Genomic DNA, 22,864 nt, shown 5'->3' with positions numbered 1-22,864 from the left:
TTCTGTTCGATTTCAGTTTGTGTGCAATGTTTCTTACTAGAAATGTACACCATCTAATCCAATCCATAAGCTAATGAAATTTATGGTGTTAAAGTAGTGCCAAACCTTTAATAGTGAAACATAACTACATGTTAAAGAAGAAGCTGGGTAGTTATGATAACAAGTGGAGTGGTAAGCTAAAGCAATGACTGTATCCTGCTTTCATGACAAAGCGGGCCAATGGAAACATACATTGGAAACTTTGAAGGCAGCATGTTTTGTTGGTCTCAGCCCAACCTGACAAGAGCTGTGGATATGGTTATGGTGCTTTTGTCTCAAGGAAGGTCCTTGATTCCGACCTCTAGTTTTGGCTTCTGAGCTCTAGTTTTGTTAGGAGCTGAGGTTATTATTATTACCTTTTTGTGCATAATGGGGATTGTGGATGGCCAAAGTTAGTCCTAGGAGCATTCTGCTTTTGTGGTTTTGCTTTGCATAATGGAAGCAAGGGGAGGATTGTGGTGAATTTGGTCCTCCATGATATAAAGCGCTTGCCTCTCGGCATCGCATCGCCCTTTTGGACATGGCTTCTTCTCAGCTTTGCTCGTCAGCCAATAATATTCTTGCACCAACGTGATAATCATCAACTCCAATCTCATCTCGTTGGGAAATCTGTTTTGCAGTAGCTTAAATTGACTGCTTTACAAAGGTCGAGACTATTCAAGAGGCTCAGTTCGGTGTGGTTCTTGGTTTTTTTTTGTTCTTATGATCATGGTATGGTATGGTGCACGGAAATGCAAGAAGGCAACAGTGAAAGAAGCAAGTCAATACTGGTTTCTACTGCTTAGTCAGGACAGGACGGCAACAAGTGAACGATGTGGTCAGCTGTAGTGCTGGGACTTGGCCGGCACGGCTCGGTCTATCGTGTCTGGTATCACTTCGTACCATACTTATTAAGTATGATTAGTTTATCGTGCAGTTTTGTGTTAGCACGAGTCAATTTCAGAAATATTCAATCACAGCTCTCGACATGCCATGCTGTCGACATGTTGTGCTGATTCAGGCATGACCTTGCTCTATGTTACCTGATAATATTTATATATTTATCTTTTATTATCTCACACTTGTGTCTCTTATGTTCATATATGTTTTATATTATCAAACAATATTTACATATTTATTTCTTATTATCTCACATTTATATCTCTTATGCTCATACATCTCTCTTAGTGCCTCACATTTTATATCAGAGAGATTAGAGAATAAATACGAGAAAATAGTCATACAAATTATATCGTGTCATTTCTGTGTCATGCCAGCACGTCCATCATATCAAGATCTTAAGCATGGTATAAACCTCGTGTTGTGCTGATCCAGTTGGAAATATTTCATGTCGTGCCGTATTTTGTAGCATACCAAAACTCGTGCCGTGAACCGTCTAAGAATGACACGGTCTAAATCCCCACTCTAATCAGCTGAGCTAGTATTAAGTCTACCACACTGCCATTTCCGTCTCTCTTTTCTTCCTTTCTGTTCGCTTTTCCGTTTCTGCTACAACCACCAACACCAAATGAATGACTTCTTTCCTCCGAATCTTTATTATTTGTGAATTTTCTGCGTCCAACTGATGCACAGATTAAAATACATCAGTAAACAGTACTGTATATGTACGAGTTGGAGAGCAGGCAGATAAGCTCTACTGCTACTAGGCTTGTTTTGCAGCTAGGTCTTCAAGTAAAGAGAGTATTAAACATATATATATATATTGTAATTTTAATATAAAAAACTATATATCCCTATAAGTAAGTAACTATCTTATTATTATTAATATAAACAGTAATATTTAAATAAGTATTTTACTTTTCGTCTAAGCATATGTGCTATTACGAATGAGAGAAAAAAACGGTTTTTTTTAAACACCTACTCTAACCACCATTGTACATGCTCTAATAGGATCGATGAGACAGCGACGACATATTGCTCAGAGAAAAACTGCGAAAGCAAAGCAAAGTTGGAGAGGGAGAGAAAGAAGGGGGTCCAGTTGCTCCACTTCGGATCTGCATAGGTGTTACAGTGTTTTGCAGTTTGCATTTTCGCATCCGTCGGATCACGAATGGACGGTTATGATTTTACTATATGTTTTTCACCTTTACTAAGATTTATCCATGGTGAAAAATTTACTGAAGAACTTCATAAGAGTTCTTTTAGGTCCTTGGAGATGTATTAGGAGGTCATAGTATAACTCCCCACATCTGAGGACGTACTGATCAAATACTCCTTAATGGTGAAATTGGTGTTACACATAATGTTTTATAATACATATTGATTAGACATAAACATATATGTATTCATCGTTAGTTCTTCAACAAACCCCTTATAGTAAGGGCCAAACGTTGTTAGTTCAAATATTTTTCACAATGTTTTTCTAGTTGATGGTGCAGGATGCGACTCCTGTGATGATCTGTGCTTTAAAAATAAGGCCAGATATTTTTTTACTTGTGGATCCTTCGGAACTGTTTTTACTTTTATATCATAGGAAACAGAATTTGTTTTGTGACAGGATACTGTTCTCAATGGGAAAGAGAACCATGGTGAAGAGACAGTGCATGAGGAGAATCCCAATTCCTGTGAACTTGATTATGGAAGTTACTGCCTCTGGTCTGTTGAACATAAGGAAGCAATGAAAGATGCTATTGTGAAGAAGCTTAAAGATCAATTTTTTATGGCAAGAGCTCATTATCCTAGTGTTGCAAAACTGAAGAACCAGGAAAAGTTTACACGTGAACTGAAGCAAAACATCCAAGAACATGAACGCATGCTCAGTGACGCCATTGCAGATGCTGATCTTCCACCATTGTTAGTCTCATCTTAGATTTAAAATCTTATATTTTTTTGTTTTTCATAAACTTGTGCACTTAATAAATGATTAATATGTGCCTAGTGCAATTCATTAACATTGGTTTTTTTTCTTGCGTTAATTCAATGTCTGCTTTTCTTCAAGCCATGATGTATGTAGCATAGACAATTCTGTTGCACGTGACTACTTTTATAAATATTGCATTGCAATTCTTTTTATTTATTCTGTCCTGTAATTATTTCTGAAGGCAATGGCTTCTTACTCTTTTCAGTTTTGAAAAGAAGCTAGAGAAAATGGAGCGCGCAATTGAGAGAGCCAAATCTTGTGAAGTAGGTTGCTCAAATGTTGAACGGAAACTTAGGCAGCTACTTGATCTAACTGAAGATGAAGCTTATTTCCATACAAGACAGAGTGCATTTCTATATCATCTTGGTGTCCAGACTATGCCGAAAACTCACCATTGCTTGAACATGAGACTGACAGTAGAATATTTCAAATCCACATCAATTCGCATGGACCAGTTAAATAAGAAGAAGCTTGAAAGTCCTACCTTCCATCACTGCGTAATATTTTCCAGGAACGTACTTGCAGCTTTTTTTTTTAGAAAGGACGGCAGGAGGTCTGCCGATTTTATTAGACTAGGAGTAAAAGAAGGTTTACAAAGGAAAAGCGAGACAACTTAGTGCCAGAAAAAGGAAGGACCAGTTCCGGCAAAAGGAAACTAAAAACAACCACGCAACAGCCAACGTACTTGCAGCTTCAACCACTATTAATTCAACAGTTATAAACTCCCAGGTATACAGTTCTTTCCAAACGATTGAAAAACTTTTGAGTTTTGAGGTATTCATATGATTGCAACTTATGTCTTATAACACATTTCAGGATTCTGGCAGCATTGTTTTCCATTTGTTCACTGATGCGCAAAATTTTTATGCGATGAAGCATTGGTTTGACACAAATTCATACTTGGAGGCAACTGTTCATGTAACTAACATTGAGGATCACCAGAAGCTCTCTAAGGATGTAGATTCTCTTGAGTTGCAACAATTATGGCCTGCAGAGGAATTCCGTGTCACAATTCATAATCATTCTGAACCTTCCCACAGGCAGATGAAAACCGAGTACATATCTGTTTTTGGCCATTCACATTTCCTCTTGCCTGACCTTCTTCCTAGCTTGAATAGAGTAGTAGTTCTGGATGATGATTTGATTGTTCAGAAGGACTTGTCATTTCTGTGGAACCTCAACATGGGTGATAAAGTGATTGGAGCTGCCCAGTTCTGTGGAGTTAGATTAGGTCAGCTGAGAGCGTATATTGCGGAACATAGATTCAACACCAATGCATGTTTGTGGTTGTCTGGGCTGAATATTATTGAATTGGAAAAATGGAGGAACCGCCGCATTACTGGTTTGTATGATCAGTTACTCCAAAAGGTTAATATAGCGCTCACCATTCCTCATCTGGTCCTATGCAAAGGGAAGCATATTAAATTATCAATTTGTTATCACAGGAAAAAATTGTGGTTCCGGTTGTAGCCGTAGTCCTATTCTTAATTATGTCTAGAAAATAGCAGCTGTCTGATTTTACCTTTACTTTTTGTAGTTGCAAAAGAACAGCCTGACATCACAGCGACTCAAAGCACTCCCTGTAAGTTTACTTGCCTTTCAAGATCTGAGATATCCTTTGGAAGACTCATGGATCCAATCAGGTCTTGGACATGATTATGAAATTAGTCGCGTCGATATAGAAAAGGCTGCTACTCTGCACTACAATGGTGTCATGAAACCTTGGCTAGATTTGGGGATACACAATTACAAGAGATATTGGAGGAAGTACATGACTAATGGGGAGAGATTCATGACAGAATGCAATATTCATTCATAACAGGGACATGATATGCACCAAACACTGCATTTGTGGGCATTTGAGCTACAAACCTCATGAACTTGCTTAAACAAAGGAATTACGATGAGCGGAAATGGTTATGATGAATCAAATACCTCTGATAAGACAATGCTCCCGCAAAAGGAGGATAAACTGAAATGCTTTCTGCAAAAATCGGCCAATTTTTGGCATCTAAGGTGTGAGAAGGACCTTGGAAGAATGATGTCTGCGAGAGTACGAGTAGCCTGTCGGCGAGTTCGCCGATGCTGACCAAGAGCAAGACCTTGGAAGAATGATGTTGAAGAGGGCTTGCTGTTTAGTTGTTAGTTGTTACCGGACATGATTAAGCAATAAGCACGAGTTGGACGCAGATTAGGACATGTTGGTGCATGTTTCTCTTTTTTTTAAATTAGTAAGGAGACCCATGTTAATAGGTTAGTCCACTGTAATATTTTATCATGATAATATTTGATTAAAAAATAATTTTATTTTATTTAGATTCTTTATTTAGATATTTAGCTTCTCGGACCTTACGAAAATCAAACTACTAATTTTCTATAATTTTTATTTTGAATGTAACTATTTAGTAATCGTATTTGATATGGACTCTTGTTTAATCTAGACCGTTAGATGTTCATAACAATGAATGGTCTAAATTATTTTCTTTTTTATGATTAACATGGTAATTTTGTGAAGCGCCTCGGGTATACCTTGTGCTTAAAAATATTATTATAGCAGTCCCTGAATCAGTCACTGGTAAATAAGAGTCTTACAATAGATAATATCTCAGTCATACACACGGAGAGTGGTGATTAAGACCCACCATTACAGAAGTACATAAAGGATTCCAGCGATCAATACAATCCACGTTATCAGAGAGCACAACAAGAACAGCATGGTGATGCGCCACTCCGTAGGCAACTCAGGTGCGGACGTGACCGAGACCTATTTGTCAGCCTCACCGTCTGCTTCGGTGAAGTCCGGATCGTCCTCTGAAAGCATAAGCAAGGGGTTGGTACAGCATGATGACACGCCACTCCGCAGGCAACTCGAGTGCGGACGTGACCGACACCTATTCGTCAGCCTCACCGTCTGCTTCGGTGAAGTTCGGATCGTCCTCTGAAAGCATAAGCAAGGGGCGTGTCACCATGTTGTTTCTGTTGTGCTCTCTGATAACGTGGATTCTGTTGATCGCTGGAATCCTTATGTACTTCTGGGATGGTGGGTCTTAATCATCACTCCCCGCGTGTATGACTGAGATATTATCTATTGTAAGACTCTTATTTACTAGCGACTGATCTAGGGACTGGTATAATAATGGTTTTAAGCACCGAGTATAATCCAGGGCGCTTCAGGTGGTATCAAAGCCATACTTGATTGTAGAATGAGACTATAAACCTGGACGTGAAAATGTTCTTAAAAACTATGTTACAAAAGCTTCTTGCTCTTCCCTACTCTTTTGAAAAACCCTTTTTACAAGTGTTGATCTCCTGTTTTCGCAGATGGAAGATCAAGGTTGGGTAACCGAGTACTGCTTGGACAACCTCGGTTTCCCAAAGATGATGTACGCTGCCATGGCCAGGTTGGGTATCATGGAACACCCAGAGTATGTTGGTAGGGAGTATGAAGAATACGACACCGAGCGCTGTGAAGTCACCATCCACATTGGAGCCAGTGAAGACTACCCCGACAAGATGCCGTGGAATGTGACCACCACAGGGTTTAGGTTTGCTGACACCTACCAAGCTATTGCCAGCAAGGCCATGCGTCACCTCTGCCAGATCTATGAGAAGCCCATTGGTCGTACATCCATAAGGTTCTTTCCCCCAATAGAAAGAAATTGCCCCACCTGGATGGCACGGATGAAGACCCTGGAAGGCCTCGGGATGCGCAAAACCGATCCTACCGTGGTGGCCATGACTCGCTACCTGTTGGCCCCAGACGAGCTATATGACCAGCAGGCAGTAGAGTTAAAGAGTTGCATCCGTCGAGCCGAAGAGGTAGAAACACGTGGGAGGACCCTACGTGTCCAACTCGCTGAAGCACGAGCTCAAGCTATAGAAGCTGAAAGTCGCATCGTGGCCATTGAGGAAGCATCAAAGGTAGCAGAAGAGCGCCACAATAAGCTGATCGGTGAAGCCTACCTCATCGGTCGGGCCAACAAGAGGACCCTCCATCTCCCAGGAATAGGAAGTCACCCATTGCTTGAAGGACTCCCTATCTGCCCCATGGGGAGCATCAAGAGGAAGTTCTTAGAATCAGTTCCTACTCCACCACCACCCACCCCTCATGAAGCTGCCAACGAGGAAGCACCACTCCTGTTGACCCAGCAATTCCCCGACGCCGAAGATGATGATGAACACACCCCCTCACCCCACCAGACAACCCTCTACCCAAGGAGAATGAAGATCCCACCGGTCCCTCTAAAGCCTAGAGCTCCGGAAGAAGTGGGATCAAGCATCATGGTCCGACTTTAGCTTAAGTTACGCCTATGTATGCCCCCCTCCCCCTTATATCGCAGTCAGGTATAATAGCCACTAGTGTTGTAGCCCTCCCTTCATATTAATCGATCTCGTTGTGCTAGTTCGTTGTGTGTTGTTTGCCTTGAATGTGTTTTCCCTTGTGTGCAAAGCAAGGCTTGAAGCCTTGTGATCTTTCTTTAAAAAGAGTTTTCAACAAAACAACCCTAGCCTCTCTGCTCTCAGCTTATGCTTCCCCTCTCTCCTCTTGGGCAGATGGAACCCAGGAAAACCGCTAGAAGCCAGCAGCAGCAAGATAACCGCAGGGTAGAAGAGGAACATCAGGATGAAAGCAAAGCAGGAAATCAAGGAAATTAGAACGGTCAAGGTCTGCCAGATCCTCCAGTCCATGACTTAGTGGCAGTTATGGCACAACAGACCCAACTGCTAGCAGCTCTCGCTGAAGGACTCAATCAACCCTGTCATCAAGCACAAGGACTTCCCAACAAGATGGCTGAGTTCGTGAGAATCAAGCCACTCACCTTTGAAGGATCTGATAACCCCATGGATGCAGATGACTGGCTGAGGAACATTCAAAGGAAGTTAGATGCCATTAACTGTGTGGGAAGAGATAGAGTTCTCTTAGCCTCCCATCAGCTAGCTAGTACAGCCTTGGCATGGTCAGAGAATTACTGTGAGGCTGCCGATAATGCCACAGCTATCACCTGGGAAGAGTTTATGGAAGAGTTCCACCGGTACCATGTTCCGGAAGGAACTATAGAACTAAAGGCAGATGAGTTCAGGAGCCTGAAGCAAGACAAGATGAGTGTTAATGAGTACATTCGAAAGTTTGTTAAGCTGTCATGCTATGCACCAGAAGAAGTCTCCACTGACAAGAAGAAGCAAAACAGGTTCAAGAAAGGACTAGAAAGCAACTTGAAGGTACAACTGACCCCTCATATCTATCCAGACTTCAACACTCTGATGAACATAACCATCCTAACAAAAGAAACCAGAACAGAACTGTTTGAGGACAAGAAGCGCAAGTTTGCCACTCATAGGGCTCAACAGCAAGAAAGGTCCCAGAGGTTCAAGCGTCCTGCTTACTCAGGTCAGAAGGCACAGTCTACCATGCAGTACAGGACTCCAGCTTCTTCTTCACATCAGCCCAACCCTCACTACCGCAGTCAGAGCAACATCAAGACCCAACAGAACAGTTGTAGCCAAGTGATCAACACCAACAAGGCATGCTTCAACTGTGGTGACACAGAGCACTTCATCGCCAACTGCCCCCGTAAAGCCAAGCAAGCAGCATCTGTCCAGTCTAACTCTATGAATGGACCTTGACCTGCAATGTCTGGAGCCAACTGTGGAGCCTCTCATGCCCCCAACCAACCTGCAAGGTCGCAACAGTCCTTCGAATGGGCGCGTGTCAACCACATTCACGCGCAGGAAGCGTAGGATGCACCCAGAGTTGTGCTTGGTGAGTTTCTAGTTGAATCTGTACTTACAACAGTACTGTTTGATTCTGGAGTATCACACTCTTTTATTTCATCAAGTTTTGTGAAAAAGTATGATATACCTATGGTGTTACTTAAAAATCCCCTGATAACTAGATCACCCAGAGCTGACATGCAGTGTCATTTGGGATGATCTTGGGTAAGGATCATTCTAAGTGGGGTAGTATTACTAGCAGACCTATGCTTAAGTCCAATGAAATAGATGTGATCCTTGGAAGGACTGGTTAACCTAGCATGATAGCACCATAGCCTGTGCAGCTAGGACAGTGACCTTGACCAACCATGAGGGGACACGAGTGACTTGTCATAGACTCGGGTGTAAGCCAAACCCCATAGTGTACAACTGGAGGCTAAATCCCTAAAAGATGTACCAGTGGTGAATGAATACCAGACCGGGATATTGAGTTCATAATTGACCTTATCCCTGGGACATCCCCCATAACCAAGAGGTCTTATCGCATGACAGCTGGAGAGCTAGCAGAGCTGAAGTAACAGTTGAGAGAACTTCAGCAGAAGGGATACATCAGATCCAGTTCATCACTCTAGGGATCACTAGTTCTCTTTGTCAAGAAAAATATGGAAGCATGATGATGTGTGTGGATTATAAATCCCTAAATGAAGTGACCATCAAGAACAAATACCCTTTGCCAAGAATAGATGACCTCTTTGACCAGCTAAAAGGAGCTAAGTACTTCTCTAAGATCGACCTAAGATCAGGTTACCACCAATTGAAAATAAGAGAATCAGATGTCCCAAAAATAGCTTTTGTGACCAGATATGGACAGTATGAGTTCACAGTAATGTCCTTTGGTTTAACCAATGCATATGCATACTTTATGAATCTTATGAATAAGGTATTCATAGAGGAATTAGACCAGTTTGTCATTGTCTTCATTGATGACATATTGATCTATTCTAAGAGTGCCTAAGAGCAAGAACACCATCTAAGAGTAACTCTGGAAAAACTCAGAGCTCATAATCTGTATGCCAAGTTCAGTAAGTGTGAATTCCGACTGGAAAAGGTTTCTTTACTTGGCCATATCCTAACATCAGAAGGAGTTGTTGTAGATCCTGAGAAGGTAGAAACTGTCGCTCATTGGTCCCAACCAACCAATGTGTCTGAGATCAGAAGCTTTCTTGGTTTAGCAGGTTATTACCGCCGATTCATTGAAGAATTCTCCAAGATAACCAGACCTATGACCGAGCTACTCAAGAAAGAAAATGAGTTTGAATGGACCCAATCTTGTGAAAAGAGTTTCCAGGAGTTAAAGGATAAATTGACAACTGCCCCAGTGCTTGTCTTACCCAATATCTATCAAGACTTTGTGGTGTACTGTGATGCATCAAGGCAAGGCCTGGGATGTGTCCTAATGCAAGATGGCAGTGTAGTAGCATATGCCTCACAACAGCTCAAACACCATGAGTAGAACTACCCGACTCATGATCTGGAGCTGGCAGCAGTAGTGCATGCCCTCAAAATTTGGAGGCACTACCTGATTGAGGACAAGTGTGAAATCTATACGGACCATAAGAGTCTGAAATACATCTTCACCTAACTAGACCTAAACCTAAGACAAAGAAGATGGTTGGAGTTAATCAAGGACTATGACCTGGAAATACACTATCATCGAGGCAAAGCCAATGTTGTGGCAGATGCCTTAAGCCGAAAAACTTACTGCCATCACCTGGAGGTCCGAAGTGCTCCACTGCAGATATAAATACAAAAGCTGAACCCGCAGATCGTACCTCAAGCTTATCTCCATAACTTGAGTCTACAACCTACCCTTGATGAGCAAGTTAAGCAGGCCCATCACAAGGATTAAGAGTTGATGAAGATCCGTAAACATACAAGAGAAGATAAAGCTCCAAATTTCAGAGTAGATGATAATAAAGTCTTGTGGTATAAAGATAGGCTTTGTGTGCCTCAAGAAGGGAATTTCCAGGAGATAATCCTGGATGAAGCCCACAATTCAGCATACTCCATTCACCCGGGTGCCACCAAGATGTATATGGACCTGAAAGGAAAATACTGGTGGAATGGGATGAAGGCAGATATAGCCAAGTTTGTTGCCCAGTGCGACATCTGCCAGAGAGTCAAGGCAGAACAACAGAAGCCTGTCGGATTACTTTAACCCCTACCAATTCCTATATGGAAATGGGATGAAGTAGGTATGGACTTCATAGTCGGATTTCCCAAGACAAAGAAGGGAAATGACTTGGTATGGGTAATAGTGGACCACCTCACCAATGTTGCTCACTTCATACCTGTACGAACCAACTATGGCGGAGATAAGCTAGCTCAGTTGTACATTGGCAACATAGTAAAGCTACATGGAGTCCCTAGTAGGATTGTCTCTGATAGAGGTACCCAGTTCTCCTCAAGGTTTTGGAAAAGTATGCACGCTGCAATGGGAACTAAGCTAGACTTTAGCACTGCTTATCACTCGCAGACTGATGGCCAAACAGAAAGAGTTAATCAGATCCTAGAAAACATGTTGAGAGCTTGTACCCTGACCTATGGAAAGGATTGGGAGCAAAGCTTGTCATATGCAGAGTTCTCATACAACAACAGCTATCAAGCCAGCTTAAAGATGTCCCCTTTTGAAGCTCTTTATGGCAGAAAGTGCAGAACACCGTTAATGTGGTCCAAAGTTGGAGAACGTACCCTACTTGGACTAGCCCTCATCAAAGAAGCAGAAGACCATGTTGCAGAAATAAGAGAAAAGTTGAAGGTAGCTCAATCTCGTCAAAAGCATACAAAAGAAGAAGAGATCTGGACTTCAAAGGTAAAGAGTATGTTTACCTTAAGGTCTCACCAATACGGGGAACTCAGATGTTCTAAGTTCGTGGAAAGTTAGCTCCCCGGTATATTGGACCTTACAAGGTACTGAGGAAAGTTGGTACAGTTGCCTACAAGATACAGCTACCCCAAGAGTTGACAGATATACACAATATCTTTCATGTCTCACAGCTGAAGAAATGTCTGAGGGTACCAGAAGAACAAGTCACTGTGGAAACACTAGACTTGTAAGATGATCTCCGGTACTAGGAAGTCCCAGTGAAGATCTTGGATATAGTCACCTGTCAAACCAGAGGATCAACAGTACGTCTGTGCCGAGTGCAGTGGAGCAGACATACCGAAGCAGAAGCCACGTGGGAACGAGAAGATGCCTTAAGGAAAGAGTTCCCTTTCCTGTTCGAGGAAGATCCCGAATCTCGAGGTCGAGATTCCTTTTAAGTGGGGTAGGTTTGTATCATCCAGTTTTTTGCAAAAATTTAATTTCGAAAATCTTTGCAAAAGAATGTAGTTCAAATCTTTTTCAAATCCAATTCAAACTAAAAACCCAAGACCTTTCTTTTTCCTTCTCTTCTTGGACCCAATCCCAGCCGGCCCATCCCTTCCTCCCCCTCTTTTCCTATTCCCGGCCAGCCCATTTCTTTTTCCTCCGGCCCATCTTCCCCCGTAGGCCCATCCTCCCGGCCCTCTCTCTTTTCATCCTGCCTTCCCCACGCGTCAGCTCGGCCCGACCGCCTTCTCCTTCGTCCTCTCGCTCCTGCTCAAGCGCACGTGCCGCACCGCGACTGCCACTCTCGCCGGAGCCGCTGGCCACCGCAACGCCGCCAACCACCATCCTCCAAGCATTTATCACCGCTGCCCCGTACCCTTGCCGGGTTCGCCGATTCACACCACCGGCTTCACCTCTCCTCTCACTGCCGCTGCACTCAACGACCACGACCGAAAGAACCGTCGGCCCGAGCACACGCGCGAAGAAAAGCTCCACCGCCTCGACTACCGAGCCCGACTTTCTCCGCCGCACGCTGTGCGTAGTCCAAGCTTCTACACCACCAGCATTAACCCCGTTGACAAACACACGCATGCAAGAGCTCTGTCGTGGGACCTCGTCTCCGGCGCTACTTCCCTCCGCCGCCTATAAAAGCCGACCACCTGCTCCATTGCACCTCACCGCTGCTCACCAAACTCACTGAAACAAGCACCACTTCTCTCTCCCTTTCCCTCTCTCGCATTCTCTCTGTGCTTCCCTCCGCCGATGGCGCCACCGCTGATCCCCTCCCCGGAGACCACCGCCGGGCAATTGGCCTCGCGGAAAGCTTCACCGGACCTCACCATACCTCCTCAGACGCTCGGCCTAGCCTCTCCGGCTCTCTCCAAAGCTTCCACCATGTCACCATGGCCGTCGCACCCCCTCTCCCGTCGCCAGCCGACGTGGATACCCTGCCGGCCAAACTGAGCAAGAAGAAGCCTTCACCGCACCCCACTGATGCTCCCAACGTCCAAAATCCCTATCCAAACTCACTCCCCGTGTGTTTCCCGTGTTCACCGTTGCCACTTCCATCTCCGGCGAGACATGGGTGCTGTTTCGACCGCTGCCGCCACCGATGAGTCCCCCCACCAGCTCTGTCGGGCCATTCGGGTCACTGTGAGCTTTTCCCTGTCACGAACTGAGGCCGGGATCCGCCGACGGTAAGCCTTCCGGCGAGCCTCCACTGCGGGCAGCCTCACGCCGTCGTCCCCGCGCCGCCCGGCCGTTCGGTCATCGCCGCCGTCTCCCGCCGTCTCCCTCTCTCTCTGTGTATGTAACCCCGACGGGTGGGCTCGGCTGCTAAAGCCATTTTCCCCGTCGTCATCCCCTTGAGCCGGGCCGTCTCGACCCACCGGCCGACCCAACCACACGACGCATAGCCCGTTCAAGCCCACATGAATAGTATCCCGACCCTAGTAAACAATCCAGCACAGTACCCTTTCTCTGTTTCCCGAAAATTCGATTTTTCGAGGAATATACCCCCTTCTTCTTTTTCTTGATTTAATTTCCCTACAAATTTTTGAATCTCTTATCTCCTCCGTTTTAACTCCAATTTCAACGATTCTTCCACCGTTATTCATATAAATTTAAGCTCTATCTATTTATACCAATTTTATATTTATTCCAAATTTATTTTTATTTATTTGTGTTGTTGTGTGTTGCGCGTTAGAACCCTAAGCATTTGAGGAGGAGCTAGGAACACCAAACTTCGAGTAGGACCCCCTCGAGAACTTCTGCAGAGGCAAGTCCTAATCTATTTTTCTCTTTGATCATGTTGAACCTAGTTTTATCACCACCTCTCATAGTAGCCGTTTTTCACAGATTCAATTGCATGATATATTATGTAAAGGCATAATTTAAACTATTGAAGTTAGTTATGTTCTATTATAGATTAGTCGGTCTGCTTGTGAATACCCTGAATACAATCTTGGTAATCTTAGGATTTTCGTCTCAGCTATGGTAATTATACTAAGATGATTACCTTGTTACTAGTATGCTTAGGATGGTAATCACTATTGTTACTTCATGCTTAAACAAGTATAGCTTTGCAAACTGTGTAAAACTTGGTGATTGGGTTGCGTGAGATGTGGGATGAGATAACTTGTCGGATGATGATAACAAATGAGAACCGGTTAGAGCTGGGGTAAATCAAGGTTCCATTGGGGACGCCCTGGGAGTTGAAGTGCTATTTGTGCGGCAGACTTTATGAGAAGTGCTGCCTGTGTGGCAGGCTTCATGTGGAGATGTTGCCCTGGTTCGCATAAGGACTAAGTTGATGCGACAACCTACCTAGTCTTCAAGTATAGCCACATAACCCTGTATGGGCAGAACTTAGCCTAAATCCCGCTAGCTAGTCTACTGTCGTATGGAGGCAGGTGTGCAACGGGAAACCATGGAGCAGGTGCATGCGATGTAGGCTTGGTGACCTGGTTAGAGGTCTAGTTAAATGTCATGAACCCCTAGTTAGCTCCCGTAGGCAGCTAGTGTGATGATGCCATGGTGGGTAATGGTTTTGTGGAGCCACACTGCCACATGATGGTATGTTGTCAAACTCAGCTTGTGGGTAAAGTGTACTACTCTGCAGAAGTTAAACTATTTGAATAGTCGTGTCTATGGTCATGACGAACTATGATTCGGTCACAACAACTAGCATGGGTTGTGTGTGTTTCTTTGGAAAAAAAAAGTGGGTAAGGTGTACCCGTTTTTGGAAATAGGATCGACGGTGAGCTGTGAGTTGCCGTGGACAGGGTGTCCAGCAACACTAAAATTTAGACCCTGGTGACCTTCCACCTCGACCGAAACCCCCTTCATTTACTAATGATGATATGTTGTTTTCACATATTTGCCTTATGAAAATGAACCTGTGCAGGTGTAAACTTGGTATTTCCGCAAAGTTAACCTTACAACTTATTCTTTGACGATATCATATGCATGTATTTTTCACCCCTGCAGTAGGGCAAAGGTTGAGACTTACTGAATACTTTTGTACTCACCCTTGTTTATGCTTTTAGAGGATGATTCAAGTTTCACTGAAGCAGACGGTGAGGCTGACGAATAGGTCTCAGTCACGTCCACACCCGAGTTGCTTGTGGAGTGGCGTGTCACCATGTTGTTCATGCTGTGCTTTCTGATAACATGTATTCTGTTGATCACTAGAATCCTTTATGTACTTCTGGGATGGTGGGTCTTAATCACCGCTCCTCACATGTATGACTGAGATATCATCTGTTGTAAGACTCTTATTAACAGCGACTGATTCAGAGACTAGTATAATAATAGTTTTAAGCACCAGGTATAACCCGAACGCTTTATTTTGTGACCTTAAGAGCAAACATGATGGCTATTTTTTCACTTCAAATATTAAGATAATAGATAGACACTGAAATTCAATGTCAAAAAGACTCAAACTTGAATAATCTAGACATATATCCACACCCACACTCAACCAACTTAGAGGCTATTGTGGGAACTTTTTTAGTTGCCTGGAACATATATCAGCACATCTCATCATGTGAAGGTCCTCAACATAATCTGTCAAGATATGCATAGGACTACAGTAACAAGTTTTGCACCTCCAGTTACATTCATCTTCGACACATTGCTAAACGGGAGCTGTTAGGGGATTGCTGTATTCTTTCTGGACACTCCAGTAACTGGTAATATAGTTTTTCTATGAAGGACAGGTAGATTGGATATTCTACAAGCTACAGAAGGCACTGTCAAGCAATTGGTAACAGAGGAGAAATTCTGGTTCTGGCGTTACAAGTCATGAAGCTTGGGACCATGAGAACGATGCCCCTCCAGAGGACACCTACAATGTTTCTGCAGCTCCAGGTACCTCTCCATATCAAACCTATGCGCGGCGCAAAGCTTTCTCTGCCTTGACGAAAACAGCCTCTCCATGAAGTCCTGATACGTTGGGTCCCTTGAGGTAATGAGGAAATAGGAGTAGCCAACAAGCAGCCCAGATGCCGTTGTGAAGAAGGCGATCGGCTCCATCACATCCCATGAGAACTCCCAGAATGTGAGACGGAAGAAGAGACCCACTTGGCACATGAAGAACCCTAAGCCAGACCATAGGATACGCCGGACATGCTTGTGTGCCAATTTGTCAATCTCTTCCTTCTTTTCCTGGAGCTGCTTAAACTCTTCTTTTCTTGGGTCATTCTCTGGTGTGAGCGCAAGTGGCACAGCCCTTCTAACAAGATCCACCACCTAAAAATGTCAATAGTTCATCAATACAAGCTTCAGCTGGAAAATGTTATGCATGATCTTCACTGTAAAAAAGAGCAACGCTGTCACTTTCCTACAGGCTACAGCTGAACGCAGCAGAAATAATCTCATCCTGATGATGCAATCCTGGTCGGATAAATTTATAGCTTTTGTTGGTGTAGTGTCTACACTCAAATAATAAAGTAAAACTTTTATCTTAGGCAGATACTTAGATGTTTTAAGTGTCGTGGACGACACTAACAAGATTCCACTTTTCCTCTCAGACCATTCTACGGTCTTTGTTGTGACCAGGGTAGGTGAATAATAACCAACAGTAGTTGTAAAGGACTGGAGGTTAGAAAACTAACAATTCAACTACATAGTAGTAATGTGAACCCATAACCATCCTATGTTGAACCTGCACATTACTACATTATTCCATCTACATCTTTATCCCATGTTACTTTGGCTAACTACATCCGCACATTACTGTGAATTGTATCTGCAGCTTGACCAAAGTTACCTCTTGATTTTACGCAATGTTACTGTTTACCTCTGTCTTCAGGTAATCAGTGTTAGAAACTCCATTTCACCAAGAGTACTACGTTTTTACATGTCACAAACAAGAGCGATGACTAGTTCATTTCCAATAACAGAGGAATCTTGGAACAGGGAATTGCTCTGGGAAATTTTGGATTTAGTATCCAATTTGAACTGATCGGTAAAAATGCAAATCTAAATCCAAAGAGGGCAGTAATTAAAAGGTATCCGGAATAAACCGTGAAGAAAGCACCCAATGATGTTTGGGTACTAAGGAATAAATAAAGCAGCAGATCAAGAAGCTAACGATGTGTAATGGAATGATGTGATAGCTTAGAAATGCGACCTTCTCGGGGTGGAGGTACGCCTTGTCCCGGAAGAGCAGGACGACGCCGGCGTCGTCCATGGCCCGCGCAAGCGCCTCGGCCTCGCCGTGCGTGCGCGCGGCGCCGGCGTCCACGCAAGCGTCGAGGAGGTCGCCGTACCCCAGCACCTCGCCCCGCCCGTCCCGTAGCCGCCGCTTGAGCGCCTCGACGCCCACGAGGCGCAGCAGCCGCCGCGCCTCCGCCGGCGTGACCTCCAGCTCCGCCTCCGCCTCCGCCTGGGCCGCCGGGTGCCGTGGCGGCGGCGGGGAGAAGGGTCGCGCGTGGAGGAGAGCGCAGGCCGCGGTGGCGGCGGCTGGGGACGGAGACCGCGAGTGGAGGAGGAGGAGGCGGGAGGCGGCCGCGCGCCACATGGTGGTGGTGGTGGGAGACCGGCGGTGGGCGGGTTGTTGGAGGCCGGCGAGTAGTAATGGCTAATGGGTGGGCCGGAAGTAGAAGTGGATTGACTGCATCGCTTTCCTCCTTTTCGTGCTTTGAACTTTTACTTTTACTTTTCCATTTTTTTTTCCTCCCTCCCTTTCACGCCAACTTGTGTGATCTTGTCAGTCTGATGACTTGGTACGACGGAAAAGAATTAAGGGTGTTGCTATTTTATAGGCGTCTGTATTTTATTGTGTTAAGCGACGAATCGTGACCATCGGATTGTGTTCAGCGTAACGAATTATGACTGTTGGATGGAAATTTGGAGGTTGGGACGTTTCATCAACCTCCTAACAGACATATGAGACCCCAACGAAACCGATCTCGTGCTCCCCATCTCGCCCCTCCTCCTGTCGTCTCTGGTGACGTCTTATTGTTATATTCACGTCCACAGCTTATCATCACGTGAACCACTCTGTTTTGTAGCTCTCTGTCGCAGCACTGACCTATCCAGCAATCCTCTGTCACTCACGACCGGCAGCACTCTCGCTATTTTACCCTCGCACCCACCTTCTCTATCAGGCTAGCCTCCCTCCTGAAGGGTTCTTCTGAGCCTGACGACTAAGGAAATCACCCTTCCAAAAAAATCAACCACTAACCTCATTGTCTTCCTTCGTTCTTTGTCGCTTTAGCTATCGATCTCGTTTTCAGATGCATAATTATTAGAAGGTGTGAATAATTAAAGAATATAGGATCAATGAAGGAGAAGATTATAGCCGCCACCCGATATATACAAAGATCAGAGATGCTTTCTCCAAGATCCATCACGATAGAACGAACGGATATGAGACGTTTCTCCCAGTCCCATACGTTGTAGATCCAGACCTTTTCACTTTGAGGCGGCGTGCAACATCTTAAAAAAAGGAAAGAAAAGAAAAAGTCCCTCAAGTCCAATTTTAACTTTGAACTTTAAACTAAATATTTTACACTTAAATTTTTAAAACTGTTTACTTTTCACTTTTTGCTGATTTTATAGGATGTTTTCGATGACATGGTCACGATTTCACACACTAGCAGATCAGTTAGAAAAAAAAATAAAAAATTAGGAAAATTAAAAAAAAATAAGAAAAAAATATAAAAACAGATTTAAAAAATCAGAAATAATAGAAAATTTCAGAAATAATAAAAAATCAGGGGAAAAGAAAAAATTAGGAAAAAATAGCAAAAACATAAAAATGAAAAAAAAAGAAGAGAAAAATCAGAAACAAAAAAAATCAAGAAAAGTGGGGAAAATAAGGAAAATAAAAAAAAGGTCAGAAAAATATTAGGAAGGAACCAACGAGTGAGTCTATTGCAAACTAGCAGTATATCGTAATATGTCACTAGACCACATGCAACACGTCCTACATACTTTTAAATTTTTATTCTTTCTGGCATGTATACTTGTATTATTTAATGTTGTATAACTGATGCCTACGAGTAGTAAGTACATTTGTCCCTCTCCTTCGTCAGGCTGACTACCTTTTAATAACCTGCCTCTAAGCCTGTTATCTATGGAAACCCCTTTTTCCCTAACTTTCTTATCTTGAAACCCTAACCCCGGTGACCTCAGATATCAATTGTAACAATGACTAAATTTAGTCGCTTGACAGTTAGACTTTTGTGACAGTTGAAAGATAAAAAATAGGGTTTTCTATTTTTTTTTCTATTTTCCTAGTTTTTTTTCTTCTGATTTTTAATTTTTTTTCTATTTTCTTGGTTTTTTTCATTTTCCTGATTTTTTTCTTCTTTTTGCTGAGCGATCTGCCCGAAAACAGCCTATAAAACCAGTAAAAGGGTGAAAAATAAACGGCTTTGAAAGTTTAAAGTGTAAAATATCCGATTTTAGAGTATAAAATTGGACTTTGGTCATAGTTCGAGGGCAAAAATAGACTTCTTGAAAAAGAAAACGTATCATTGTGGAGCATGCGCATTTCAGCTCGGCCCATTAGTTCCCCTTCCAATCCAATCCATGCAAAGCCCAAGAAATTAAGCAAATGCCAGGCGTACCAATGTTGGCGAACTTTCTGCAGTTTCAGGGACAGAGTGGGCTTTGCAACCACTAAACGGCCCACGCCAACCTCTTCCCTGTCGAATTCGATGGCATTTTTACGCATCTTGCAAACGGAGCTGAATTTGTTTCGTAAAAAATTTCCCTCACCTGTACCTTAGATTCTGTTTGAGAAATGTTTAGAGCTACAGTGTATGATTTTTTTTAGAAAGCTCGCACTATTTTCAGTACTCTTACTTAGCTGTCTTTTATGCTAGTACTATGAATGATACAACCGTGATAATGTGGACTCCCCTCGTAAGCGCGAGACAGACATGAATGAAGTACTAATCTCATATTCCTATGTGAGTCATTGGTCTGATCCGTACGGTTTAGGACAAGATAAACGCATCACCATGGCAAGCTGAAGCAGCTGCTTCCCTGCCAATCTGATCTGCCATGGCCTGCAACGGTAGTTGTAGGAGGAGTAACTCCGGTCTTACGGTCCCGCGCCCTAACCTCGATCTCCAACAACCAGATTCAATTCATATCGCTCGGCATCGGCGTCGGCGTCGGCTCCGCTGCGCTCGTCAGAAGAGGCATGCAGCCTCACTCACCCACTCCCTGCTTGATCCGCCTTTCTGTTAGCTCGATTATTAATCCTGTGCATTGTGTTCTTTCTACCGGTCATGGGTTGTTTGCATGGCTTTCAATTCTACCGGTCATGCGGTTAGTTAGCTCGACGTGCGCTTTGATCGCACGGGAGCGAGCCATTTCAGTTCTGTTGAGTCCCGCGCGGCAGATCGGAGCTGCGGGATGGCACAGTTCGTGAAGATCGTGGCGCGCCCATCGGGCGGCATTGAGCGGCCACGTTTAGTCTTGGTGTGTCTTTTAAATTGCAATGAGAAAACAGAAAACGCTGCTATCTTTTGTAGCACAAAAGTGTCCCTGTGTTCCATCTTCTAGTCATCTTCTTCCTCAAGCTCGATCAGAGTGAGTGTCTGTGTTAGCGTGAGTGGCAAGTAAGAGAGTAACTGATATTTGGTATCAAAGTCTGGTGATCACAATCCACTATGTCGTGCTCCGGCTCGGAATCACCTCGGCACTCCTTATCTCCATCATCGTGTCCCAGAGTCTGCATTGACGGCGGCATAGTGAACTGGTGGTACGTCAGATGGTGAAGGAGGTCGGGGAATTAGTTGTGTATCCCGTACTGACACACACCAACTATGGCGACTAGTCGCTCTTGATGAAGGTAATGTTGCAGCCACGTGGTCTATGGGACGCACTCAGGACTGGCGACATGTAACTATAGGAGGACATGATGGTAATGGAAGCCATCTTGAGTGCCGTCCCAGTGGAGATGATCTCCACGCTCGCTATCAAGGTGACCGCCAAGGTGGCATGGGAGTCCATCAAAACGACATGAGTCGTCATCGATTGAGTGCACAAAGCTAAGGCACAACAACACCGAAAGGAGTACGAGGGCATCAGCTTCTGTGACGGCGAAGTAGTCGACAACTTCGCGATGCGGTTCACTAGGCTAGTCAACCAATTGAGCATCCTCTGGTGATATTGAGCTAGTTGAACCAGTCTCTTTTGGCGAGGTGGCTCGGTTTGAATGCTGGTGAAAAGCAATGGTCGAGGGGCTGATGTTAATTGTGGACAATCAGACCTAGGAACTCGTTGACTTCCCTTCTAGTCACTGAGCCATCGGCTTAAATGGGTTTTCAAGGTGAAGCAAGATGAGCATGATATCATCATCAGGCACAAGGTAAGACTGGTAGCAAAAGGCTATGTGCACCACCCAGGGATAGACTTTGAGGAGGTGTGCACCACCCAGGGATTGACTTCGAGGAGGTGTTCATCCCCGTAGCTCATGAAGTTTGTGCGCCTACTGTTGGCCATGGCGGCACACGAAGGGTGGCAAGTCCACCACATGGATGTGAAGTTCATGTTCCTCAATGGTGAGCTAATGGAAGAGGTGTACGTGATTCAATCTCTAGGATTCATCCATGATGGGCAAGAACACAAGGTACTCAAGTTGAGGAAGGCTCTGTACGGGCTGTGCCAAGCGCCAAGGGCGTAGAACTCCAAGTTGGATGCCAGTCTAATTAGGCTCAACTTTCAGTAGCGCACCACATAACATGTCGTATATATGGATGTGGACACAAAGCATCACAGCTCCTCATCAAGGTGTATATGGATGATATAATCATCACTGGATCAAACGAGGTTGAGATAAGAACTCTGGAGCTACTACCTCAGTAGATTGCGATATAACCATCAACCAAACAGCATATGTGCGGAAAATTCTGGAGAACGGTGGCATAGGCGAGTGCAACTCCTGTTAGGTTCCCATGGAAGCACGTATGAAGCTGAGCAAGAAGAGCATGAGCCCACTCGTGGATGAAAACCAAATATCAGAGCATCGTCAGCAGCCTTCGATACCTAGTTCACACCTAGCCTAGAATAGCTTACGCTGTGGGGTATGTGAGCCAACTCATGGAGTATCCTCATGAAGACCACCTTAATGCAGTAAAGCATATCCCGCGCTTCATCACCGACACCCTCGGTTTGGGTTGTCACTACTTGAGAAAGAGCAAGGAGCAGCTACACCTAGTCAAATACAACGATTGTGACATGGTCAGCGACGTTGATGATTGAAAGAGCACAACTGGTGTGTTCTTTTTCCTCGAGCAGAGTCCGGTCAGCTGGCAATCCCCATAAGCAGAAGGAGATGGCTCTCTCTTCTTATGAAGTCGAGGACATTGCCACCTCCATAACGTTGTGCTAGGGCGTGTGGCTGGCTCAACTTCTTGGTGAGATCCGCGAAAACAAGATTGAATCTACTATGCTCAAGATTGACAACAAGTCCGCCATCTCCCTTTGTAAGGACACAATGTTCCATAATCAGAGCGAACACATTGATACTTAGTATCATTTCATCCGGGAATGCATTGAAGAAGAAAAGTTCGATGTCAAATCGATCGACACCAACGATCAGTTGGCAAACATCCTCACGAAGCCGCTTGGCCAGACCAAGTTCCAGAAACTCCACGCGAAGATTGATCAACACCCAAAAAGTGCATCAGGATTAGGGGGAGATTGTTAGCTCGATTATTAATCTTGTGCATTGTGTTCTTTCCCTTTTGTTGCATGGCTTTCTATCGGTCATATGGTTAGTTAGTTGGACGTGTGCTTTGTTAGCACGGGAGCGAGTCCTTTATGTTCTGTTGAGTCCCGCATGGATGGATGGAGTTGTGGGATGGCCCCAGCTCATGAAGATCATGGGCATGCATCGAGCAGCATTGAGCGGC

General features: G+C 44.2%; 2 protein-coding genes across 2 annotated transcripts; one reads left to right on the top strand and one right to left on the bottom strand.

Annotated features, from left to right (window-relative positions):
- The first annotated feature begins 2,539 nt into the window (after nt 1-2,539).
- LOC133905091 (probable galacturonosyltransferase 7) lies at nt 2,540-5,170 on the top strand. The gene is made up of 5 exons (XM_062346798.1): nt 2,540-2,832; nt 3,105-3,411; nt 3,578-3,628; nt 3,716-4,267; nt 4,437-5,170. The coding sequence occupies exons 1-5, from the start codon at nt 2,657-2,659 to the stop codon at nt 4,716-4,718; spliced, it is 1,368 nt and encodes a 455-aa protein (XP_062202782.1). The 5' UTR covers nt 2,540-2,656; the 3' UTR covers nt 4,719-5,170.
- A 10,308-nt stretch (nt 5,171-15,478) lies between these two features.
- LOC133905224 (calcium uniporter protein 6, mitochondrial-like) lies at nt 15,479-17,600 on the bottom strand. The gene is made up of 2 exons (XM_062346959.1): nt 17,119-17,600; nt 15,479-16,235 (listed from the first exon to the last, which is right to left on the bottom strand). Exons 1-2 carry the CDS (start codon nt 17,506-17,508, stop codon nt 15,780-15,782), a joined length of 846 nt encoding a protein of 281 aa, XP_062202943.1. The 5' UTR covers nt 17,509-17,600; the 3' UTR covers nt 15,479-15,779.
- Between the last annotated feature and the right edge of the window lie 5,264 nt (nt 17,601-22,864).

This window comes from Phragmites australis, chromosome 22 (genome assembly GCF_958298935.1).
Source record: "Phragmites australis chromosome 22, lpPhrAust1.1, whole genome shotgun sequence".
NCBI classification, from domain to species: Eukaryota; Viridiplantae; Streptophyta; class Magnoliopsida; order Poales; family Poaceae; genus Phragmites; species Phragmites australis.
The sequence above is the reverse complement of the archived record's forward strand: the minus strand, read 5'-3'. Positions and strand labels throughout refer to the sequence as shown.